The 27,146-nt window shown below is 48.3% G+C and overlaps 1 protein-coding gene across 2 annotated transcripts in view; it reads right to left on the bottom strand.

Moving 5' to 3' along the window:
• Window positions 1-27,146, bottom strand: part of LOC116780874 — a 51,245-nt gene that overhangs the window by 18,228 nt on the left and 5,871 nt on the right. For both annotated transcript variants that reach the window (XM_032676235.1, XM_032676234.1), the window contains exon 4: window positions 26,138-26,231. In XM_032676235.1, the coding sequence (XP_032532126.1) occupies window positions 26,138-26,231 (94 nt within the window). The remainder of the gene's footprint in view (window positions 1-26,137; window positions 26,232-27,146) is intronic.

Here is a 27,146-nt window from a genome sequence, read left to right as displayed (position 1 = left end):
AATTGCCACTCCCTCACAGATATACATGGAGAGTTGTTACCACCAAAGAAATCCCCTGGCCTTAAATGCAGAGTATCATTTCATTCACAACAAGATACTGCTACTTGCGAGTGCGTCTCTTCGGAAATGGGGGAATGAGCGCCCGGGGGGTACGACGACATGGAATTCCCCCCAGCTGTGCTCCATTCTCTGCAGCAGATCACACCAACATTTATCTCTACCGAACACCAAAATGAACCTGTAAGCTTGGAATGGATTACCCTGACACTGTGGTACCCACAGTTAACATTAAAAACACAAGATCAGCTTGTGGATGTCAGCCCTTCACAGTCAGTTTTCTCAGAAGATATCTCTGGTGATGTCACACCAAAATGCAGTCCAGAAGGGAATTCTGGTTATTCCTACTTTACTAACAAATTTGACTGACAAAAATATTCTATTTGTGTCTCAGTAGCTTTTCCACCTTTAGAAATCAAGGACGGGATGCCGCTAGCAAAAATGGTATCGGTTAGTGACTTGATGAATATTGCAGCAGATGATGAAGACCTAGGAGATCAAAACCCGCAGAAATTGGATGACAGCGGTCAAGAGATCGCGTCCGCTTTTAACATGTACCATTTTCTATCCTAACAGGGGAGACCACAGGCAGTAAAGGTCACAGGCCTAATTGACACCGGGGCCGATGTGACATTATTGCCAACAAAGACTGGCCAGTTATTGGCCAGCAACGGATACATTTGTGAATGTTAGTGGAATAGGGGAGTCTCAGAATCTGCTGAGGAGTGTTGAAGTGGTAAAGATCTGTGGGCCACAAGGTAGATTTGCATCCCTCCAAACCTTTATCTGAACATCCCAATTACCTTGTGGGGGCAAGATGCCTTAGAACAGTGGGACATTGGGTTTGAAACGATTTTTTAAGCAGGGCCACTGGGGAATTGCAACTTCTCAAAATTATTTGGATATCCAAAATCCTTGTTTGGGTTGACCAGTGGCCCATGCCTAAACAAAAGCTGCAAGCCCTGAATGAATTGGCAGATGAACATCTGGGGAGATCTGGCAGCAGTTTTTAAGTTCTAGTTGCATCTCCGGTAACATCCCCCTTAACCCAGTTACATTAGCATAGTCAGTAGGGAGACAAGTCATGGTTTCATCAGAACCACAGAACTTGATCTCTTCAGGTCTATTATAGCAGGCTCTTGTGTTATTTTCATAAGTATACCAACAACAAGTTATTTATCCCTCATGACGTGACCCCTAGCTTGAAAATATACCAGAATGCTACAATATGGTGCAGTCAATCAAGCCCTGGTATAATTGCAACAGAACATTTTCCTAAACCAATGAGATTACCAAAGGGATTCTTTCTCATCTGCGGTAATCAAGCATGGCAGGGCATCCCTGCATACCCAACAGGGGGCCCATGTACATTAGGAAACTAGCTTTATTAACCCTGCAAAATTTCGATTGTTAGAAAAAATGAGTCCAATTCAAACTCAACTAAGGACCAACCAAATAGATAGAGCTTGGGTGCCCTCTGTGATCGATATCCCATTTTGGATGATATACTCAAAGTAAGATACCCAGTTGAAAAAGAATCTGAGATAAAGGTGAGAAAACAAAGACAAGCGGGTGGAGTTCTACATTATATACCACTGAGATTCCCAAAACCAAAAGATCGCAATCCTCCCACTACCAAAAGTCCATAATCAACTCCGACTCTTACTCCTAAAGTATAGTAGAACCAGAAAGGGTGAGAACATTTACACCAGCAAAACCTCTCCCCTTTCCCGAGGATTTCGATTCTAAAATAGAAATTTGGTCAAAATGAGAAATATGTGGACCTCTATACCTATTCCGGCAATTGGAACTGCCCGTGCATTGTCCCTCCTTACGCACCTTGGCTGTTGGTCAAACAAGGAGGTGAATGCTACTACTTCAGCCATAGAGGGACTGCTAGAAGATACACAGAAACTAAAGGAAGTGAGTCTTCAAAATCGAGCTGCAATAGACTTCCTGCTCCTGGCACACAGACACAGGTGTCAGGAGTTCAAAGGTTTATGTTGTATGAATTTCAGCAATCATTCGCAGTTGATCCACCAGAGCATTCATACACTAAAAGGACTAATTTCAGATATTTCAAAGGAACAAGATAAAGGCCTAAACGGCGTCTTTAACTGGATTAATTTTCCCAACATCCCTAATTCGGTGAACAAAATTATTATGATTTTAGTAATTCTTTGTTCACTCTAGTTTCTATTTGTACTTTTGTGCCCTATTATATATTGTGTCCACAAACTAATAATGAGAAGTCTCTCTCAAGCTTTCATTGCATTAAACAAAAAGGGGGAGATGTGGGAGACCAGAAGTGTGCTGTGGAGGATTGTGTCTACGAGCAATGGAAGGCAAATATAGAAATCTGCGAGGAAATTCTTGGAACACCACACCAGAAGAAGCAGGGAAACTGGGAGTTGAGCACCAGGGGGAGTGCGAGGACAGAAGAATCCCCCAGGAAACACCAGTTCCAAATGCCCCAGTCCTCCCAGAGAGGGAAGAAACAAACTAATACCCTCTAAAATAGAAACAGTCCCTACTACACTCCTAACTATATGGGACAATGGTATTTATGACATACTAGTTAGTAACTAATCCTTCTACTTTAGTTTTACCTAATGAAACTTATTTATTATCCAGACCCTCTGAGATTACAGAAAAAGGTTTGATGGTCATTCCACAAATAGTAGAAAAGTCATCGGGAGAACAAATCTTGGTGAAGGTACAAGCCTCTTTTCCCCTCCTACGAAAATTACAAGTGAAGGTCCAATTGCTCGATTACAATCACTGAAGCAGTTAAGGGAACATTTCAGACTTAAACCATCATTACTCAACGGTCCCAGACAATCCTAAGCCAGCACCCAGTGTTAACCTGTACAGTCTCTTCTTCCTCAGAGCAAGCAGTAATGATAAATGGACTGAAAGACGTGGGCGCGGACCTGACGATAATTGCCCAGAAAGACTGGCCAGGACACTGGTACGTAATTCCAACCCTTACAGAAGTTGCAGGAGTGCAAGGAGTCAAAATCCTGAAGCAAAGCCAAGATCTTCTAGTGGTGACAGGTCCAGAGAAGCAAGTTGCTACAGTAAGACCTTTTATTCTAAACATCCCCTTAACACTCTGAGGCAGAGACGTACTAGGGCAGTGGGGCATTCTCGTGGGAGATGAGCAGAAAGAGAAAGAACAATACCGGAGATGGGTCACAGCATTGAAAGAATCGGTAGAGGAAGAAGACTGGACTTAAGATTACAGACTTTACTTGCATACAAGGGACTCCATCAATTGAGTCAGAGTTTAATGTTAATACAGGGTTGTCATGTTGTATTTTACAATATTGTAAAAATCCTACCCCCTCTCACCCCTTTACATTGGTTGGTTCCCCTACAAGATTGTTACTCCTCCCCTTTTGTTAATAAGCAGTTGTAATTCCTCCCCTTTTTTTTATCCAATCGTATCCTCACCATGTCAAACCCCTTCTATTTATATATTCCAGAAAGTTCTCCGGTTTCCCCTATATAAGGGGAAGCCATTTTAATAAAGTGTTCACTCTGCTTCAACCTACAACCTGTGTCAAACCCCTCCCTGAGTTGACATTCCCCATTTCCCTAACTGAACTGTGTTATTTCTCCTCACCTCAAATTTACACTAGGGGCCACTGGGGTGCAGCACCTCCCCTGTCTTAACTGGATTTCCAACAAACCAGTTTGGGTGGACCAGTGGCTCTAAGAAGGGACCAGCCACAAGCTTTACAACAATTAGTCGGAGAGGAGTTAAGCCAGGGTCACACAGAGCCATCTACCAGCCAGTGGAATTCCCTGATTTTTTGCATCCATAAGTCAAATGGTAAATGGAGGCTCTTTCATGATCTCCACAGATCAATGTGATCATTGAGCCAATAGGAGCCCTCCAACTGGAGATGACGTCTCCAACGATGATTCCACGGGACTGGCCCATAATTCTGATAGACATTAAAGACTGGTTTTTTAGCATACCTTTACATCCAGAAGATAAACCTAGATTTGCTTTTTCAGTCCTCTCAATAAATGCGGCAGAACCTCACAAACGATACCAGTGGAAAGTTCTGCCACAGGGATGAAGAATAGCCCCTTGCTCTGCCAATGCTATGTGTCCGACCTCCTGTCCCCACTCAGACAACAGTTCTCCTGAGCCCTTTGCTATCACTATATGGATGACCTTCTTTTCAGCACCAATGATGAAGGAGTTACATGAACTTGTACAGGTAGCCATTTTGGCCCTAGTGAGAAAGGGACTTAAGGTGGCTGAGGACAAGATCTAAATGACGGCACCATGGAAATATCTAGGATGGTGGATTTTTCAAAGGGACATTACTCTGCAACAGGTCTCAATAACATCATATATCCAAAGCTTAAAGGACCTGCAAAAGACTCTAGACACCATCAACTGGCTGCGTCTGGTGATACAGAGTCTCCACAGATGATCTCCGCCCACTGTTTCAGCTTCTGCGGGGAGATCCGGCCTTGACATTGCCAAGGAGACTTACGCAGGAAGCCAGGGAGTCTTTAAACATTTAATCAAAAACTTCTTCTTTGCAGGTCCAAAGGCATCTTTTAAACATACCATCTGTGTTAATTATTCTGAGGGGTCCTCCCGAGGAGCCTGTGTCAGAATGGGATCGCTTTAAAGCATGGAAGGACATTTATAGTGCATGAAGGGACTCCATTTTATGGATTTGCTCGTGCATACCCAGTTTTAAACACTGTTTGATGTGCTTTCCCCATATGGTTGTATTAATCCCATTTGTTTGTATAGCCCTGGATTTGCCCGGGCTTGCCCCGAGCTGTTTTCCTGCCCGAAGTTGTTTACTCCCTCATTTTCCCGCTCATCCTGCACTGATTGGCTGAGGAGTGCTGCAGTGCGGGGTGAGTCCCCATTGGTCCTAATGCCCAACTCCTCCCAAGTTCCTCCTCCTTTCCTGAGTTCTCCTATCCTGTTGTGCTCTGAGATGTCAATCCCATGCTCCTCCCCTGTTACCAAGCCCTTCTGATCCAGACCCTATATAAGTCCCTGCTCTACCTCAATAAATTGCCATTGCACCCCGATTTTCTACCTTGTCGGACTCCTTTGTGCAGTGTTGCAGTCCCATTCCCCTACCCACTGGACTGTGGCAGGGTTCGACACAGCTTTTGGGGCTTTTGGGCCAATTCCATCATAATCACACTCAATTTGCCCTATGGGAATAGATCTTCTTCCCTCATCAGTTTTCTAAAACAATTGTTTCCTTACCAGAGTTAATCTCCAAATTATGTTCAAGAGGCAGAACTAAGTGTTGGGAAATCCTGGGCGTAGATCCAGAGGAAATTTATCTACCCTTGACTTCCCGTCTCCTAGAACAAATGTGGACAATTCACATGGAACTTCAAATTGCCTTCTTATACTACGAAGGTCAAGTCAAAGTCCATCTGCCAGTGTACAAATTGGTTCAAAAAACTTATCAAATTCCATTATATTACAATTCTAATTGGTTGCCAAACCCAATTCCAGAGGCACGCACAGTTTTTACAGATGGACCAGGCAATACTGGAAATGCTGTGGTGGTGTGGAATGAAGGCGGCACCTGGCATCAGGATGTCCACAAAGTTCCAGGCTCACCACAGCTGGTTTAATTGTTTGCAGTTGTTAGAGCCTTATCCCTTTTCCCAGATAGTTTAAATATTGTTTCAGATTCAAATTATGTTCTAGGAGTGGTTCAAAGATGTGAGCAGCATACCTTAAAGAAATTAATAACCAACAATTATTTACTTTATTTAAGCAGTTAATTCTTGTTATTAGTAATCACTTTTCTCCTTTCTTCATAGTTCATGTCCGTTCCCATATGGCACTTCCTGACCCAACTGCCGAGGGGAATCGCCTGGCAGACCATCTAGCAGGAGCGGCAGTGGTTCCCCAGTGTATGGAACAGGCAAGACTGTCCCATGGCTTTTTTCATCAGAATGCCAAAGCCCTCCAAAAAGAATTTCGCTTGACAAAATTACAAGCAAAGATATAGTGACATCCTGCCTTGATTGTCAATTGGTTACACCACTACCAGCAGAGGGAGTGAATCCCTGAGGCATTGAGCGTCTCCAAATTTGGCAGACAAATGTCACGCACACTGTCTCATTTGGAAAATTTAAATTAGTACATGTGTCTATTGACATGTTCTCGGGCTTCATTGTCACCACTGCACATTCTGATGAAAAGAGCTGGGATGTTCAAAAACATCTTCTTGCCACCTTTGCACATAGGGGGGTCCCCAAGCAAATAAAAACAGCGAAGAGCACAAGAGTTCTTTGCGCTGTGGGGAATTGAACACCATACAGGCATTCCCCACTCTCCAACTGGTCAAGCTATTGTAAAGAGCCCATCATACTATTAAGACCATGTTGGAGAACAGAAGGGTGAGTGTCGGACTTATCCCCCAAGAGTGCCTGCAGAAAGTAACATATGTTCTGAACTTTTTGAACAGAATGGAGGTAGAGAAACCCTAGTGAGTAAGCTTTCTCCCCTTCAGGGCCTGTTAGTCCTACTCAGGCAAAGGTTATCTATAAAGACTTAATAATGGGAAAATGGGTGGGGCCCTTTCCCCTAATAACCTGGGGAGGGGCCACGCCTGTCTTTCCACAGATTGTGGACTGACCATGATGGATACAATCTTTCAAAGAGTCTGGTGTGCCACAGTCATCATCTTCACCCTGAGAGTCATCAACCAAATGCCGCTACCTGTCTGGACGGAACAACCACAAAAAATCTCTAGGTATCTCTGGCTAAGGCTACAGGCACAGATACTCTGTGCCTGGCCTTCGCTAGTGTCAAATTCATTTCAGACCTACCTCGTAGGTGTTCTAGCTATCCCTGGGAAAATCTGGGATACATTTGTAACTCAGAGCAGAATTTCCGGACATGTTCTGTGGTGGCTGAAGAAGATGAGTGGGAGAGATTCAGAAAATGGCGTGAACTTTATGAGAACTAGTGATGGAGCACCGAAAATCACCAGAGGCTTCCAGTTTTACTGTCAGCCATCATACCAGAAACAGGCTTTATTAATATAGAACATAGAGAAAGTTAATGTATGTGTTATACTATTCTGTACCCCAGTTTTATTTGTTTTTGGCATGTTCAGACTTGTTTGTCCCCTCATGTCCTTGTCCCTCTCACCGATTGGCTGGAATGTGCCACAGTGCAGGGGACCCATCATTGGTCCCTGTTGACATCATCTTCCCTCCTACCTTTCCCTATTAGTCCATTCCTTTGCCTGTCTCATGTTCCACCCACGTTTCTAGCAGATTCTCCCTGCACTCTATATAAGCCAGCGTAGTGCATTAATAAAGCGCGATAGCTCACGATCTTCCACCTTGTCTGAACCCTTATTGCTGTTGTGATCCCATTCCCCTACCTGACTGCGGCAATGTTCCGTTAACCCCTGTTACATTATCACAGAGCATTTCCAGGCAGATTTTTGTTACAACGGAGCCACAGGAGTTAGACCTCCTGGGATCCATCCCTACTAGTTCTTGCATGGTCTTCCACAAGTATACCAACAACAAACCTTTTACACCCCACGATATCTCACCTACCTCACAAATTTATTGGAACATTACCATCTGGTGCAATTATTCTAGCACCGGAATAGTAGCCACAGAACACATTCCAAGACCCATGAAACTCCCTAAAGGATTTTTTCTCATTTGCAGAAATAGAGCCTGGCAGGGAATCCCTTCATATCCGGAGGGAGGTCCCTGCACAACTGGAAAATTATCCCTCTTTAACACTGCTAAATTCAAACTGCCCGGACAAATTCAATCTACCTCTATCCAGTCCTCTCATATTCAATCCAAGAGATATACGTGGGCACCTGGCGCCCTAAATACCCAACTGCAGAAGATTCGATCCCAAAAGCTAATCACACTCCAAATTCCGATTGGAGATTTCCTGAAAGAAAAGAACCAATAATCAAAGATTTGACTGTAAAGGTATCAAAAAGAGACCAACCAGAAAAAATCTTTACACCCTTACCACCACTCCCATTCCCAGTAGACTGTGATTCAAAAATAGAGATCTGGTCCAGAATGAGAAATTTCTGGGCATCATTTTCAATCCCAAGAATCGGTGCTGCGCATGCCCTGTCCCCCTTAACCCATCTAGGCTGCTGACTAAGGAGGCTAATGCCACCACCACAGCCATAGAGGGGCTATTGGCAGACACCCAAAACCTGAAGGAAGTAAGCCTGCAAAATCGTGCAGCTATAGACTTTCAAGGGTCTATGCTGCATGAATTTTAATGACCATGCGCAGTCTGTACATAAAAGCATAGACGCCCTGAAGAAGTTAGTGAAAGATGTATCTATATCCCAAGATAAAGGCCTTAATAGCATCTTCGATTGGTTTCATTTTCCCAGCATCCCTAATTAGCCAAATAAAATCATAGTTGTCCTTGTTGTTTCCCTCTTTACTTTCATTTCTATTGTAACATTCATACCCTGCATAATTTTTTGTGTTCGTAAACTTTTGTTGAAGAGCTTTTCACAGGTCTACTTAGCACAAAACAAAAGACGGGTAAATGTTGGGGACCACGAGAGAAACAATTACGAAATGTGGAAGAAAGGGATAGACACCTGTGAGGAAATCTGCGGCACACTTGAGAACAACATGTTTACCAACTTTGGTAAATATGGTGACTATCTGGACTGCTAAAACTCTTTGTTTGAGTTTATGTTTAAAATACAAAGTATTTTTACCCCAGTTGTACCCCATTTTTATGGTTTTTAGAAAAATCCACATGGTTTGTATTCCCTTTTCCCTTTCTCCTGATTGGTTTTTAAGTGCTTCATTACAGCACTCCCTTATATGGTTATCCCTTTTATGGTCAACAATCCCCATATATGGTTATGACCAACCCCTATCTTCCTTATATGTCTCCCATTTGCATGCTCCAACCTAATCCCGCCTTCCTTTCCAGTACCTTCCACCCATACCCTTTATAAGCTGGTGCACCTTTCAATAAATGACCATTTCACCCTCTAACTCCTGTTGGAGGAGAAGATTCAGAATGGGAGAGATTTCAGGCATGGAGAAAGATTTATGATCCCTGAAAGACACTATATTGCTGAGACGGACACTTTTACACCAGATTAGACATTCACCAGACTTGACAGTTTTACCCCAGTTGTCCCCAGTTTATTGTTGTACTGTTATGGTGTTGTACGTACCCCAGCTTGCTGTTTTTTAAATCATATCCTCCATACTGTCTCCTTCTCCCCTCACAGTTTTCCCGCCTAAACTTGTTTACTCCTTTGTTCTCCCCTGCTCCCCCGCTCCTCTGCATCTGATTGGCCACAGTTTGCTGCAGTGCAGAGAGAGTTTCCATTGGCCCTTTCCCCTGGAGACCCAAGGTTGCCACCCATCCTTCCCTGTTCCCCCTGTCACTGTTCCCCCTGAGCTGCCTGTCTTTTACTCCTCCCTCAGCCTGAGTCCACCCCCTGAACCTACCCTATTTAAGTTACTGTCACCCTTAATAAAGTTGGCATTGCTTCCCTCACCTCAACTGTGTCCCGAACCTTATTGCAGTGCCCGGTCCCATTACCCTCTACCCCACGAGCCGTGGCAAGTGGCGCCCAACGTGGGGTGCAGTTGAGGTCTCCTATATTAGGAGAACTCCTGTGCTTTTACATGGGCTCAGGCAACTCCAGGAGGGGAGATTGCTCCGCCAGCTCCCTTCGACAGGAACGGACAGCTGTGAGCTTTGAGGAGGCTGCACGGGCTGCGCACCGGACAGGTGAGCTGTTGAAGGCATTCCAACACCTACCCCAACACCACACCCCAAAAACTTAACTGAAGGAAGGAGTAACATCAGGAGATTGTGTGGAGACCCGAGTAATATCATCATGGGACTCACACTCTCCACTTCCCAGAAGTTTGTGTACCGTCGCCTCAAAGACTTTGTCATCGAGTACTGCCACCCGCTTGATAAGAAATCAGCTAAAGCACTCACCAGGTGGCTTGACTGCCAAGATTGTAGAATAACGGATGACACCACTCTGGAAAAGTGGCAAGCTTTAGGGTATAACCTCTGGCGAGACAGCGACAAGGGTGACCGTTTCGCGAAAGAGGCGCTGATAGCGTGGAGGCTTGTTCTGATGGTGCTACAGCACCAGATGATGAACAAGAATATAAGCCTCCCTTAGACCGACACAGAGCACAACAGAAAGGACATTGGAGATACGAGCAGAGACACTGATCACACTGAAACAGAAGATGGCGGAGGGAGAAGAAAGATCTAGACACCCAAGATGGCAGGGGGGAGAAAGGATCATCGTGGTAAAAGCAAAATGGCGTCGAGGAGGAGGGACCCCAGGGCTGCCCGAGGAAGAAGAGGGGAGGAGAACCACGGAAAGGACTAACACGGGAAAGGAGGGGGTGGGCTCCTTCAGCCCCACCTTATGAGCCACCTCCACCTCCATTCGATTATGTCAGAGACCCCTCCCCCGATGTGCCCACAGATAAAAGGAGGTGGGCCCCTGTAGATCCACCCTCGAGGCTGCCTCCGTCCCCGCCTACACGTGCAAGAAGTCCCTCCCCCGGCACATTGTCACGCACGTCCACTTCCGCCAGCCCCGCCTCTTCCCCTGATGTGTCACCCTCCCAGAATGAGAGAGCAGTAGTGTGTGGGGCCAGGGCAAAGGTCAAGGCGTCCTTCTGCCAAGATGGCCGCACCCATAGGCTGCATAACACTGAGGCCTACCCCACCTACCGCCACACTGAATCAAATATTGACTGGGTGCAGCACTCCCCAGAGAGACGGCCTGAGGTTCCGGACATCTGGAAGGCCTTCCGGGAGGAAGCGGCGAGCACAAAGGACGCGGAATTTTTGCGCGCGTTCCCTGTTTATTCCGATGAGGGGAAAGCTCCCGAATGGAGGCCCATCTCGTACCCCATGCTTAAGGATATTAAAAAAGCTATAGTGGAGTATGGGTTGGGGGCCCCATTCACCATTGGGTTGTTAGAATCATTCTTCCTCGCTTATACCCTCATCCCATTTGACATCAGGGCAGTGATTGGAGGACTGTTCACGACAGTACAGGCCTCGGTTTTTGAGGCTGAGTGGAGAAAGAAAATCATAACTTTTGTCAATGACAGAATGGAGAGAAAGGGGATTCCCCCCAGACAAGCAATAGACATGCTTTATGGGGAAGGTGATTACTCCAGTAGAGGGGACCAAGCCAGATTAGACCTTAAATTGTTAGATATCACAAAAGAATTGGCATTAGAGGCCGTAAAGAAGTGGTCGATGCCTATGTGCAGACACCTTCTTTTACTTTGATGAATCAGGGGCCTAAAGAACCATTTGTGGATTTCATAACCCGGCTTAAGAAGCAATCAGCAGGCAGGTACCTCAAAAAGAGTGCCAAGAAATTCTTTTTAGTAAATTGGTCATCAAAAGGCCAATGAGGACTGCCAGAAGGCTTTGAAATTGTTAAAGAACCCCACCCTGCTGGAAATGATAGATGCCTGCAAAAACATCGGCTCTAATTCCCATAAGGCACGTCTATTGGCTGCCGCCTTTACGGGACCACAACATTATTTTGAATGCGGGGAAAAGGACACTTTAAGAAACACTGTCCCAAATTGTCATCATCCACACCTGACCTACCTAAGACTTTATGTCGCAGGTGTGGAAAAGGGCGACACTGGACATCCAGCTGTCATTCAGTTACTAACATTAACGGCGAACTCCTCTCTCCAAAACAATCGCCCAGATTACAAAAACAAGTCAAGTTTTCGTCGCTACCAGATCTAAGGTCTTGCGAATGTGAGCCGTCGGGAAACGGGGAGCAGAGCGCTCGGGGGAGCGCGATGACAAAAGCAGCCCCCCATCTGCGCTCCACACTGCACCAGTCATCGCGCCCAGCTACCCCGTAACCCGACGGCTGCTACCAGACCCAACATCTCTAGAGCGACAATGTACTCCACTCCCATTGATCATCTTGACTGTCATCCACCCTTCAACTCACTTGAGTTCATATGAACAATTGGCTAGGGTCCGACCATCGGCCCTGGTCGACCCTGATGCAACTTACTTAATTACTTCTCATTTCTCGGCAGTGGATAAAGGCATCATAGTGGTGCCCACACTCCTGACTGGTCTGACGAACACAAACATCGCCATATGTTTAATTGTTCATCTTCCCTCCGTGCAGCTGGAAGACCGCTTCCCGGTCGTGAAGATGGTCTCCATGGATGATCTGATATGTGTGCTGTCGGTGGATGAGGAGCAGAGGAAGAGAGAGCAGAGAGAAGTCCTTTGGACCACAACGGTTAAATCCTCTCGCCCTCTGCTAACCTGTCTAATTTATTTTTGCAGCCAAGACAGCCCCAGCAGGTAAGAGTGGAAGGCCTTCTCGATACAGGAGCGGATGTTACAATCATCGCCTCCAGAGCCTGGCCGCACGGGTGGTCAGCGCAAACGGCCTATGTACAAGTCAGTGGCGTGGGGGGAACCCAACATCCAGTCAGGAGTCAGGTGGTACTCACTGTTTATGGGCCGGAGGGCAGACCAGCATCCCTCCAACCATACATTTTGAACATTCCAGTAACGCTATGGGGATGGGACGCTATGGAGCAGTGGGAACTCAAATTGGGAACCCTGTCTCCAGAAGAAAATTTTTAGGAGGGGTCACTGAGCAATTGCAGCTCCCCAAACTGAGCTGGAAGACAGAAACGCCAGTTTGGGTGGATCAGTGGCCCCTGCCAAAGAAAAAGCTGCAAATTCTAAATGAATTAGTAAATCATGAATTGGCAAAAGGACACCTGGAGGCTTCCACCAGTCCCTGGAACACTCCAGTGTTTGTCATACAGAAATCCTCAGGTTCCTGGAGATTTCTCCAGGACCTGCGCAAAGTAAACGAAGTCCTTGAACCAATGGGAGCCCTTCAGCAGGGAATGCCATCTCCATCCATGCTCCCTGCTGAATGGCTCCTAGTGGTCATTGACATAAAGGACTGATTCTTTCATATATACCTTAATCCGGCTGATTCGGCAAAATTCGCTTTTTCAGTCCCTGCCATCAACGCCTGTGAACCCCACCGCAGGTTCCAGTGGAAGGTGCTTCCCCAGGGATGAAAAATTCCCCAACACTCTGCCAAATGTTCATGGTAGAAGTGTTGAGACCAATCAGGCAGAAATTTCCGCAGTCATCATCTTCCATTACATGCATGATGTATTGATCTGTGCTGAAACACAACTGGCTGTAGAGAGAACTTTAAATTCGACAATTATGGCACTAAAAGATAAAGGATTGGAGATCTCCCTGAAAAGGTTCAAAGGGAAGCACCCTGGAGGTATCTTGGGCTCCAAATTACGGAAAGGACCATAAGGCCGCAAACAATAGAAATTGACAAACAAGTCCAAACTTTAAATGACCTCCAGAAACTACTGGGAGCAATAAATTGGATCAGACCTGTGCTGGGGATCACAACCGGTGATCTGCACCCACTCTTTGAGCTGCTCAAGGGAGATGCTGACCTGGACTGCCATCCTCCCTAGCAGTTATCCGAGAGCAAAGACAGCCTTTGGCCCTCCTGGGTCAATTTACTCGTGACGGCAAGGACTTCTGTTTATGGGAGTGGATATTCCTCCCTCACCAATTCGGTAAGACTATCACCACGGTCGCGGAAATGATTGGCAAAGTAACATTCAAAGGTTGCACTAGGTGCTTGGAGCTCAGTGGGGAAGAACCAGATTTTATCTACCTCCCACTGACCTCTGAACACCTAGAGCAACTGCTGCAAAGTTCTATAGACTTTCAGATTGCCATTGGAGATTGCCCGGGAGAAATCAAGCTACACCTCCCGGCGTGTCCGTTTATCCAGAGACTAATCCAAATCCCAGTAAAGCTAAAAATTGTGCAATCAGAATTGCCGATCGAAAGTGCAAAACCAGTTTTTACCAATGGCTCAAGGAGAACCGGAAATGCGGTTGTAATCTGGCGTGAAAACGATGATTGGAAACAAGATATTCATAAAGTGCAGGGTTCTCCCCAAATAGTAGAGCTTTCAGCAGTTGTGCGAGCATTCCAAATTTTCTGCGGTGAACCAATTGATATAGTTTCAGATTCGGCTTATGTGGTTGGTGTGGTCAAAAGGATTGAAAATTCATATCTAAAAACTGTGGCTAATGAGAATCTTTTCAGACTTCTGACTGAATTGTTGTTTTTAGTAGAAAAAAGAGAATTCGGATATTACATTGTCCACACCAGGTCACACACTACTCTACCAGGTCCTGTGGCGGAGGGAAACCAGATTGCCGACCATCTGGCAGGTATGGTAGTCAGCCCTAATTTATTCCAACAAGCGAAAATATCGCACGATTTTTTTCACCAGAACGCGTGATCGCTACAGAAACAATTCGGTTTAAAAATATCACAAGCCAAAGAGATTCTAAAAACGTGCCCTGATTGTCAAAATTTCACACCAGTCGTCCCAGAAGGGATTAATCCGAGAGGTCTGTCCGCGTGGAAATTTGGCAATCAGATGTCACACATGTGGTGGAATTTGGCAATCTAAAATATGTTCATGTGTCTATTGACACGTTTTCCAAGATGACTGTAGCCACCGCGCACTCTGGAGAAAAGAGCCGTGACGTAAAAAGACACTTTCTGTCCGCATTCGCAAGGACGGGTGTTCCCAAGCAGGTTAAAACAGACAACGGGCCCTCCTATGTGTCTGCGGACATGAAAAAGTTCTTTGAACAATGGGGGGTGCACCATACCACCAGGATCCCTCACAATCCCACAGGGCAAGGTATAGTAGAACATGCCCATCGAAACATTAAAAATCTGCTTAAAAAACAAAAGAGGGGGAGTATTGGCCTGTCCCCCCAAGAGAAATTAGATAAAGTTATGTATGTTTTAAATTTTTTAAACACGATGGAGGAATCTGACACCCACATAAACAGAAGTCCAGCAGATCGCCATTTCGTATCAGGTTCCACATCAATATCATCACTCAAAGTGAAAGTCATGTACCGGGACCCACTAACAGAAAAATGGATGGGCCCTTTCCCCTTGATCACCTGGGGGAAAGGGCTACGCCTGTATTTCAGGTTCAGAAGGACCAAAGTGGGTCCCAGCATGCAGAGTGAAAGTCCATCAAGCTGAAGAGAAACAGAACAACCATGCAACCATTCCATTTCGTTTTCCTCGTCATCGCCTTCAGATTCATCCCTCTCGTCACCACAACACCACTGCGGGAGTGGATGAGTCAACTGAACAAGAATCTGTGGGTAACGCTGGCCAAGGCCACAGGCACGGACATCTTGTGCCTGGCCTTGGCTAGCGCAGGCAGCCCCTTCCGAACGTGCCTGGTGGGATTCTGATAACACCCATCGAATGGGATGCATTTGTGTCCCAAACTCGAATCAGGGGATCCCTACCTTTGAATTCCCCTAATTTAGCTCAAGTAATCTCAGCCCTTACGTTTATATAGACATTCCTTTCCAAGAGATTGATCTTTTAGGTTCTCTCCCCACTGTCGCTTGTGTTATTTTTCACTGCTATACTCAGCCAGTTCTATTTACTCCCCATAATGTTACAGCAAACAAACCGCTTTACCGAGGGACCACTTTGCCGTGGTGCAATAATTCGATAGTTACCACCATACCAACAGAGCATGTGCCCAGGAACATGAGACTTCCAAAAGGATATTTCCTATTGTGTGGAGATCGGGCGTGGCCAGATATTTGTGCCTACCTGGAGGGAGGTCCCTGCACGATAGGAAAATTAGCATTATTCAACCCGGCGAAGTTTCAATTGGCGAATCAATTTGTGTCTTCAAAAAATCAAGCTAAAAGGTCCCTTTGGGTAAAAAGAGGATGGTTCCCTAATGTCCAAAAGGAAGCAGAAAGCTGGAGACTTCCCTAAGAACCACCTAAATCTCAATTCAAACCCCAACCACCCAAACTTGAATCAAAAATTGCACCCCCGCAAATCCTTGCCCGAAACTCCCTAAACGCCTTCCCGACCACATGTGTTGGGAAGCCACGGTATTGGCCCACACTCTGCCCTTCCCGGAGGACTGTGACTCCAACGTTCACATATGGTCCCGTGTGAAGAACTTTTGGGCTTCCTTCCCTATCCCCGGGATAGAAACAGCCCATGCCCTTTCCCTTTTGACCCACCTGATTGCTGGCTGACCAAGGAAGCTAACGCCACACCAAGGCAACAGAAGGTCTGCTGGCAGACACACAGAAATTGAAGGAAGTCAGCCTCCAAAATAGGGCAGCCATCGATTTCCTCCTTTTGGCACACGGCCACGGGTGCCAAGAATTCAAGGGAATGTGCTGCATGAATTTTTCTGACCACTCCCAATCCATACACGAGAGCATTAATCAGTTGAAAAGCCTGGTCAGAGAAATTCATCAGTCTAAAAGTGAAGGGCTCCACGACCTTTTTGATTGGCTGAAACTTCCTTCCCTGCCCAATTGGTCTAAAAAATCATCATTGTATGCATACTATCCTTATTTGTCATTGTTTTTCTGTGTATCTTTTTACCTTGTCTTGTTATTTGCCTCCGTAAATTGCTGATTTCCACTGTGACTGCAAATATCGCTGTTGCTTCAGAAAACAAAGAAGGGGGAGATGCTGGAGGAGAAGATTCAGAATGGGAGAGATTTCAGGCATGGAGAAAGATTTATGATCCCTGAACAGACACTATATTGCTGAGACGGACACTTTTACACCAGATTAGACATTCACCAGACTTGACAGTTTTACCCCAGTTGTCCCCAGTTTATTGTTGTACTGTTATGGTGTTGTATGTACCCCAGCTTGTTTTTTAAATCATATCCTCCATACTGTCTCCTTCTCCCCTCACAGTTTTCCCGCCTAAACTTGTTTACTCCTTTGTTCTCCCCTGCCCCGCTCCTCTGCATCTGACTGGACACAGTTTGCTGCAGTGCAGAGAGAGTTTCCATTGGCCCTTTCCCCTGGAGACCCAAGGTTGCCACCCATCCTTCCCTGTTCCCCCTGTCACTGTTCCCCCTGAGCTGCCTGTCTTTTACTCCTCCCTCAGCCTGAGTCCACCCCCTGAACCTACCCTATTTAAGTTACTGTCACCCTTAATAAAGTTGGCATTGCTTCCCTCACCTCAACTGTGTCCCGAACCTTATTGCAGTGCCCGGTCCCATTACCCTCTACCCCCACGAGCCGTGGCAAACTCCAGAGTGGTCAAACCCTTATTTCCCACTGGGTCATGACAGTCCCTCCCATGGGAGACAGTTCTCCACGATCTTCTCCAATGTGACTTCATTCCATGGGCAATGATTCTCCACAAGCTACTGCCACATGGATTACTCTTCCAGAGGGTGTAGTCCTCCAGGCAGCATCCAAATGAGCTCATGGACAAGTCTTTGCACCTCACGTCTCACCAGCATATGCCCATTCTAGCGGATGAAACTCCAGTTGGAAAACTGTGGCGGAAGAAGAATCAGAATGGGAGAAATACCAGGCGTGGAGAAAAATACATGAAACTAAAGGGACATTCCTATGCTGGATTGGACGTTCACCGGATGGACAGTTTTTCCCGTTTCACCCCAGTTTATTGTTACATTTTTGTGAAGTTCTGTGTACACCTGTTTATTGTTAAAAATTTTATACCCTCCATATTGTCTCCTTCTCCCCTCACACTTTTCCCTCCAAAACTTGTTTACTCCCTTGTTCTCCCCTGCCTTCCCGCTCCTCTGCATCTGATTGGCTACAGTTTGCTGCAGTGCAGAGAGAGCTCCCACTGGCCTTTTCCCCTAGAGACCCAAGGTTGCCATCCATCTTTCCCTGTTCCCCCAGTCGCTGCTTTCCCTGAACTGCCCATCTCATGCTCCTCCCTAAGCCTGAGTCCACCCCCTGAATCCACTATATAAGCCCGTTTGCTTCACAAATCGGCATTGCTTCCCGAGACCTCAACTGCGTCAAGACCCTGATTGCAGTGCCCGGTCCCATTTCCCTTTACCCCTGCGGGCCGTGGCAGAAAACTAGGCTGATGCTGGGACAAAAGTGTCCCCTCAGGAGTGCAGGTCTCTCCCAGCTCCTCATACAGATCCAGCCCTGCTTCCAGCTCTGTGCATTCAATTACAACACAAACAGACAAAAGAGGTGAGAATTCACTGGTCTTAACAATATATTTATTTATTTATTTATTATCCATTAAAGAGTCGTCATTCTGAAGTAAAGTACCCCTGTTGATACTGGTAGCAGGGACACCAGGATGTGGGCTGGAGTGAGTCCAGGGAAACCCAGTTCTCCCGTGAAGAGGCCCCGTCAGCCAGAGAGCAGCTGGGACAAGCGGGCAGAGGTGCGGGATCTGTGCCCATGTTCCTGTATAGCTGGGCGAGCTCTGCCGCAAAGATCCTTGGTGACAGGCGGCAACTGTTGTTGAACTTGGTGTTTGCTTGGTCTCTCTCGCCCCTTCCTGCTCCTTCTCCTGACTCTGCTTTGCTTTTATTTCTAGATGGAGATGGAGATTGAGATAAAGAAAGAAGATTTCTTCCCAGAAAGAATCTCTATGGGCTTGTCCTTGTGCTGCTCTGTCTCCCTGGGTCCTTCTGTACAAGAGACTTCAGAGGAGTCTACTCATGGATATGAATTAAGAGTCCAGTTAAAGGACCGTACCACAGAGGTTTGGCAAAGTGCTCCCAGGAGCTGCCTTGGCACTCCAGCACTGTGCAAACACTCCATTGCCAATGGTAGCAATAACTAACTTGTGAAAAGCCAACTCACGTGTCCTCCTTAGCCGTGACATGACTATACAACAGAGCGCTATCCCAAGCAGGAGCACACTGAAGGCTGCTGCAGTTCCAAGGATGTAGTTCTTGCCCGGCTCCCAGTGACCAGCAGTCTCAACTTTTTCCAAAGTAGCTGACCCTGGCAGGAGAAAGGACAATGCAAGAGATAATGTTTGTGCTCTGCGCTATACGTAGTCTCAGATTCAGGTGCTTCAGGATGCTCAAGGGACTAGTGCCTCTGGCTCTGGTGTTTTAGGACCAGGAGACAAGAAGGATCCTTTAAGGGTCTCCTGGAGAAAAGCCTGCACCAGCACTGCCCAGTCTGTTCCTTCAGGCTGCAGGCCAAGGCTGTGTGCTGGGGACCTGCAGTTCATCCATGGAGAGCATGCAGGGATACACTAAAATACTCCTCTTTTTGCACACCAGCATCTCCTGAGCACTAGCCTCTAGGACATCTCTGAAGCTGAGCAGAGCTGGTGCCCTGTACTGCCTCTCCTTCTTCCCCTGAGACTGGTACTCTGTCATTTCTCCCATCTGGAAGGTCTCCTTCTGCACAGGCTCCATAGAGTCTCAGGCTCCATCTCTTTAGAAAGAACATGGGACAGTTTCATTAGAAGTAACTGTCCCTCATCAGGAACACGGTACCATGTCCTGGGCACCCTGGCAAGCGGCAGGGAGGAGCCCACTGTCCTCAAAAATGGGAGGTAAAGCACAGCCAGGTTTTTTGTGAGGCGACTAGAAATGTAGAGCCAAACCACCCAAGACTGAATTCACCAAATGAGCCACTCTAGGAAGCCCTTCAAGTAAGCTGTCTGACCTCACTGGGTGTCCAGCTCCAACCCACCCCTGACCTTGAGGTCTGGAAAGAGCAGCCAAGATTTCCTGGGACATCACTTCTGCCTAGATGCTGGGCTGTGCATGAGCCAAACACAAACTCAGCACAGTCCTGTTCCTAACACCTGGATATCAGCATCTGCACACAGCAGCTCTGGCCAGTAATGGTACAAGTGCAGCAGCAGCTGCCCCTGGCTCTCAGCTGGAAGCCCATCTGGGAGCAGGAGCTGTGCTGGACTGTCTCTGTGGCTCAGCAGTCCACGCAAGGTGTGAAATGGAGTGTCCTTGCAGCGAGGCTATGACTGATCACTTCCTGCTCCGTAAGGTACAGTACATCCCTACAAGAACCAAGAAACTCAGCTTGCGTGTCCTGTAGGTGACAGAGTGGGTTATATTGCTGACCAGATGGAGCTTCTTCCAAATCTGTCCGGACCTCCTCTGGAACTTCGGGGAGTGTTTCAGAGAATTCTTCAGGGAACTCGTGGGAATTCTTCCCTATTTAGATTTATCGAAGATATAGTATGAAGATACATTTCCCATGAACAACATGCTAAAAAGGGGTCTTTATTCTGTGAAATCAGTAAAGACTGACTACTCACTCTTGAGATACCAGCTTGGAATCAACATGGAATCTGGCTCAGGAGCTGGAAGACGCCTTCCTTTGGCCACATCTACAACCAAACACTCACAAGAAGTTACCATCACACCTCAAGAGCAGAATGTGTAAGGGGGTCACAGAATGACAGGGCACACAGACAGGTCTGTGTTCTCACAGCTGCAGGGGTGCCTGGCTGCCCTTAGGACTTTGAGCTGGCACCTCTGAAAGGAAGCAAAAGCCACGATGTGCCCATGTGACCTGCCTGTGCATCAGTCCTGGAGCTCAGCCATAAGGCTGGATAACTATTGCAATGTGATGGATAAGTGAGTGCCAAGTTTCTGGCTCTGCACTGCCACTTCCCTCCTCCCTGATCATGAGGACCCTCTCTCCCCACAACCCCTGAAGCAGCTGCAGCCCCTCCACACCTCTCCAGGCTATGCCTGCCCCACTGCCTGCACCGTGCTGCCTTCCTGGCTCACCCAGTCCTTGCCCTGGCCACACTGCCGCCAGCCCAGAGTGGGTGCTGGCCCCTGCCTGCCTACCTGCTCCCTGCCCTTGCATTGGAGCAGACTGGGCATCCTGGGCTTGCAGGGCCACCAGAAAGAGGGGGAGGCAGCAGGTGAGGACTATGACCCCCAGTGCTCGCAACATGCTGCTGCTGCTGCTGCCGCTGCCACTGCTGCTGCCTCAGAGGTGTCCAGAGCTGGCACTGAACAGCAGATCACAGTGGGGCTCTGTGATGACCACACATCAAATGGAGTTCTGTGACCTCACCGGCCCTTCCCTCTTCTAGGCTCCCCAAAAAACTCCCATTGCCCATGAAGTCCTGAATCTGCCCGCTGTTGAATTTCCTCGTTCTGCATTGGTGTGGAAGGAGCAGAAGTGGAGAAGGGTGGATCTGTTTTGGAAGGCAGCGCTGTGCATGGGAGTGCAGAGGCACTTGGGTCTTGCTTCCAGAAATTGCTATCCTAAGCCCTGCTATGAAGACTCCATAAAAGAGTCAAGTGCAAGTGCCTTTCCTTGGTACTCTTTTTGTCTGCCAGCATTCCGGTGAGAAACCTGTTTTTCCCACTAGTTTTGCTCCAGGTTCATGACGTTTAAAGACAGCACTTCTTTCCTCTGTTACCCTCCCTTTAATATCGGCGGGTTGCCCCCAGGCTTATCCCAAGTGAGCCTGCCTTATTCCCTCCCCGGCTTATTCCCTCGCCGGTTCCAATCTCATTTAAAACTCTCTCAATGAGCTCTGCCAGAGGCAGTCACCGACGAACACTACCCTTCTTTTGTCCTTAACTGGGTGTAAATCCAGGCTCTCCCTGAATCCACTCCACGGGTTTTTGCAACTCCCCGGTTTGTCATCGGCTCTGGGACAAGTCACCCCAAACCAGATGAAGCGGCTTTCCGCGTGTGGCAGGGCAGGGACACATCACTTGCCGCAGCCCGCGAGCTCTTGCCCCGCGCTGCCGCCATTTCGTGCGGGGCCGTGAGGGACGGGGCTGTGGGGCCGCGGGGCCAGAGCTGCCGCCGCCACCGCGGGCCCTGCCCGCGCCGACTCAGCGCCGCCGCTGGGTCGGAGCTGCCCGCTCCAGCCCCGGGGCCGAGGCGCCTCTCCCGGACCCGAGTTCCAGCTCTTGCCGCTGCAGGAGCTCCGCGCGCTGTCCCGGCTGCAGGGAACAGTTCGCCCAGGAGTCCTGGCTGAATGTGGCATAGGGAGCGGGACCGAGACAGGAAGACAGACGAAATGAGGACAGGAAACAGAACAAAGGGACAGCGAGAGGGAAAGCGGCTCAAGGAAGAGGAGAGAGTTGGAGGAAGAAGCAGCAGGGAAGAGAGGCAGAAAGAGTAGGAGGGAGCAGGAAAGAGCAAGTAATTGAGAGCTGGTGGCAGGAGAGAGACTGCTGAAAACTCCTGGGCATGAAGACATAGTGAGAGGAGCAGCTCAGTGATTCCTGTTTACCACTTCAAAGGAAACAGCATTGCGTTAGAACCATCTTTTCCGACTGAGCCAAGAGTATAAAAAAATGGCAAAAAACCCATGGCATCCAGAGGCATCTGTGAGTGACTGTCTGGCACGCTGATGGCAGTATGCTCCCCAAACACACTGGAGGCAGCTGTCAAACAGCTGTGCCTGGTTTCTTTGGACAAAAGCTTCTTAGCACTCACACCTCCAGGTTTGGCTGCTGACAGAATGAACAAGAGCAGGTGCTGGGGAGAAGCCTCAGGACGACAGTGATTCTGACTGGTGAGCCCCAGACAGCAATTACCTAATGTCCTTGTGTCTGGTACTGCCTGTCTTTCTTCCCCTGAGACTGGCACTCTGTCACTTTCTCCCATCTGGAAGGTCTCCTTCTGCATAGTCTCAGGCTCCATCTCTTTAGAAAGAACATGGGACAGTTTCATTAGAAGTAACTCATCAGGAACATGGTACCATGTTCTGGGCACCCTGGCAAGCGGCAGGGAGGAGCCCACTGTCCCCAAAAACAGGAGGAAAAGCACAGACAAGTTTTTTGTGAGGCGACTAGAAATGTAGAGCCAAACCACCCAAGACTGAATTCACCAAATGAGCCATTCTAGAAAGCCCTTCAAGTAAGTTGTCTGACCTCATGCTGGGTGTCCAGCTCCAACCCACCCCTGACCCTGAGGTCTGGAAAGAGCAGCCAAGATTTCCTGGGACATCACTTCTGCCTAGATGCTGGGCTGTGCATGAGCCAAACACAAACTCAGCACAGTCCTGTTCCTAACACCTGGATATCAGCATCTGCACACAGCAGCTCTGGCCAGTAATGGTACAAGTGCAGCAGCAGTTGCCCCTGGCTCAGCTGGCAGCCCATCTGGGAGCAGGAGCTGTGCTGTGTCTATGGCTCAGCAGCCCACACAAGGTGTGAAATGGAGTGTCCTTGCAGGGAGGCTCTGACTGATCCCTTCTGCTGCATAGGCTACATCAGATTCCCAGAGTAAGCTAAAAGCTCAGCATCCAAGTCCTGTGTTTAAAAGAGTGCGAAATACTAACCAGATGCAGCTTTCTCCAAGGCTCTTAGGAGCTCCTCTGGTATCTTCTGGGAATCTTTCACTATTTTAGATTTAAAAAGGACATTGATGTATAAATAGATTTCTTATGACTGACACACGGAAAAGGAGTGCTTCTTCTGTGAAATCAGTAGAGACTGACTACTCCAACGCTGCTTGAGATACCAGCTTGTAATCAATATGAAATTCATCTGAAAACCTGGAAGAGGCCTTCTTTTGTCCATCTACAACCAAACACCCACAAGAGTTACCATCACACCTCAAGAGCAGAATGTGTAAGGGGGTCACAGAATGACAGGGCACACAGACAGGTCTGTGTTCTCACAGCTGCAGGGGTGCCTGGCTGCCCTTGGGACTTTGAGCTGGCACCTCTGAAAGGAAGCAAAAGCCACGATGTGCCCATGTGACCTGCCTGTGCATCAGTCCTGGAGCTCAGCCATGAGGCTGGATAACTATTGCAATGTGATGGATAAGTGAGTGCCAAGTTTCTGGCTCTGCACTGCCACTTCCCTCCTCCCTGATCATGAGGACCCTCTCTCCCCACAACCCCTGAAGCAGTTGCAGCCCCTCCACACCTCTCCAGGCTATGTCTGCCCCACTACCTGCACCGTGCTGCCTTCCTGGCTCACCCATCCTCGCCCTGGCCACACTGCCGCCAGCCCAGGGTGGGTGCTGGCCCCTGCCTGCCTACCTGCTCCCTGCCCTTGCATTGGAGCAGACTGGGCATCCTGGGCTTGCAGGGCCACCAGAAAGAGGGGGAGCAGCAGGTGAGGACTATGACCCCCAGTGCTCGCAACATGCTGCTGCTGCTGCTGCCACTGCTGCTGCCTCAGAGGTGTCCAGAGCTGGCACTGAACAGCAGATCACAGTGGGGCTCTGTGATGACCACACATCAAATGGAGTTCTGTGACCTCACCGGCCCCTTCCCTCTTCTAGGGCTCCCCAAAAAACTTCCATTGCCCATGAAGTCCTGAATCTGCCCGCTGTTGAATTTCCTCGTTCTGCATTGGTGTGGAAGGAGCAGAAGTGGAGAAGGGTGGATCTGTTTTGGAAGGCAGCGCTGTGCATGGGAGTGCAGAGGCACTTGGGTCTTGCTTCCAGAAATTGCTATCCTAAGCCCTGCTATGAAGACTCCATAAAAGAGTCAAGTGCAAGTGCCTTTCCTTGGTACTCTTTTTGTCTGCCAGCATTCCGGTGAGAAACCTGTTTTTCCCACTAGTTTTGCTCCAGGTTCATGACGTTTAAAGACAGCACTTCTTTCCTCTGTTACCCTCCCTTTAATATCGGCGGGTTGCCCCCAGGCTTATCCCAAGTGAGCCTGCCTTATTCCCTCCCCGGCTTATTCCCTCGCCGGTTCCAATCTCATTTAAAACTCTCTCAATGAGCTCTGCCAGAGGGCAGTCACCGACGAACACTACCCTTCTTTTGTCCTTAACTGGGTGTAAATCCAGGCTCTCCCTGAATCCACTCCACGGGTTTTTGCAACTCCCCGGTTTGTCATCGGCTCTGGGACAAGTCACCCCAAACCAGATGAAGCGGCTTTCCGCGTGTGGCAGGGCAGGGACACATCACTTGCCGCAGCCCGCGAGCTCTTGCCTCGCGCTGCCGCCATTTCGTGCGGGGCCGTGAGGGACGGGGCTGTGGGGCCGCGGGGCCAGAGCTGCCGCCGCCACCGCGGGCCCTGCCCGCGCCGACTCAGCGCCGCCGCTGGGTCGGAGCTGCCCCGCTCCAGCCCCGGGGCCGAGGCGCCTCTCCCGGACCCGAGTTCCAGCTCTTGCCGCTGCAGGAGCTCCGCGCGCTGTCCCGGCTGCAGGGAACAGTTCGCCCAGGAGTCCTGGCTGAATGTGGCATAGGGAGCGGGACCGAGACAGGAAGACAGACGAAATGAGGACAGGAAACAGAACAAAGGGACAGCGAGAGGGAAAGCGGCTCAAGGAAGAGGAGAGAGTTGGAGGAAGAAGCAGCAGGGAGAGAGCAGAAAGAGTAGGAGGGAGCAGGAAAGAGCAAGTAATTGAGAGCTGGTGGCAGGAGAGAGACTGCTGGAAACGCCTGGGATGGACAGCAAGGCAGAGAGGCGGTAAAAGAACAGCGGCACGGAGCCGGACGGAATGGGGGCTGGAGAGAAGGAGAGAGACACACAAGATCAGGATCAAGAGAAACCAGGGTGGATTTCACTACACTCAGTTGAATCCAGGCCTGTTTGTCTCGTGTAGTGGCATGTAGGCGTCTGAGCTCCCTCATAAGGAGCTGAGGCATCTGTGATATGGCAATGGCTGTCTCCCGTGGTTCTCCATTCATGTGCATCTGCAGGGCTGCAAGTGGGGATGGCTATATGACAAGAATTCATAGGAATTGATTAAAGGGCTGAGCCAAACCTCTCTTTCAATAAGAAATTTGGGCTGCCTCCTCAGGAGGTGGAAATCTCAGAGGCAGCAGAGACCCTATGAGAGACAGTCCAGAGCAGGAGCTGGAGCTGGCTGTTGAGAGGTGAGGGACAAGGGTGAGCAGCTCAGTGGTTACTGTTTGCCACTTCAAAGGGAACAGTGTTGTGTTGAGAAAATCTTTTCTGCCTCACCCAAAACTATAAAAAAAAACCCAAAAAACCCCACAGTGTCAAGAGACCTCAGTGAGCATCTTTCTGGCACACTACCGGCCATACCCTCCCCACACATACTAGACGCAGCTGTCAACCTCAAAGAGCTGTGCCTGGTTTCTTGGACAATAAGTTCTTTGTGCTCACACCTCCAGGTTTGGCTACTGACAGAATGAACAGGAGCGGGTGCTGGGGAGAAGCCTCAGGACGACAGTGATTCTGACTGGTGAGTCCCAGACAGCAATTACCTGATGTGCTTGTGTCTGGCACTGCCTGTCTTTCTTCCCCTGAGACTGGCACTCTGTCACTTTCTCCCATCTGGAAGGTCTCCTTCTGCACAGGCTCCATAGAGTCTCAGGCTCCATCTCTTTAGAAAGAACATGGAACAGTTTCATTAGAAGTAACTGTCCCTCATCAGGAACACGGTACCATGTCCTGGGCACCCTGGCAAGTGGCAGGGAGGAGCCCACTGTCCTCAAAAATGGGAGGTAAAGCACAGCCAGGTTTTTTGTGAGGCGACTAGAAATGTAGAGCCAAACCACCCAAGACTGAATTCACCAAATGAACCCAAATGAACTAGGAAGCCCTTCAAGTAAGCTGTCTGACCTCACACTGGGTGTCCAGCTCCAACCCACCCCTGACCCTGAGGTCTGAAAACAGCAGCCAAGATTTCATGTCATGGCAACTCTGCCTTGATGCTGGGCATCTGCAATTATTCTGAATGTGGGGGAGCAAACTAAATAATAGAACATAAAGAGTCAGTTGTGGTGTTCAGGGCTACCTCATGTTGTAAGGGAACGTTTTTGCAAGCTCCTTCTGTTACTGGAAAGATGGTACAGTATTGTTTAATTTGGGTATACTACTTTTGAACAGGAGCTTGTTGGACCACCGCACAAAACCTTTTTGATGGCTTTAAAAGGTCCCCTTAAAACTGTTGATTGTTGACAGACAGTTCTTTCTGCTTCCCAGAGGGCAGGATTGACTACAAACCAACCCATTTCTCAAGTGGAATACTGTTTTTCTTCATCCTTAAAGCTTTGAAAGTAAAATCCAATGGTTGGGTAGAACTACTATGTCCTTACTGCCATAAATGTTTGGACAGTTCTGAACTGGCAAATCCCCACTCAGTTTGCATGGAATCAGAAGGGTGTATAGGGTCTTGTGATTGATGTGTGTTAGTCTCAAAAATTAGGAATTATAGGGCCTCATTATGAAGGGGGTCCAATCCCACTCTGCTCCCTTCCACAGCAGATTGCA

Source organism: Chiroxiphia lanceolata, chromosome Z (genome assembly GCF_009829145.1).
Source record: "Chiroxiphia lanceolata isolate bChiLan1 chromosome Z, bChiLan1.pri, whole genome shotgun sequence".
NCBI classification, from domain to species: Eukaryota; Metazoa; Chordata; class Aves; order Passeriformes; family Pipridae; genus Chiroxiphia; species Chiroxiphia lanceolata.
The sequence above is the reverse complement of the archived record's forward strand: the minus strand, read 5'-3'. Positions and strand labels throughout refer to the sequence as shown.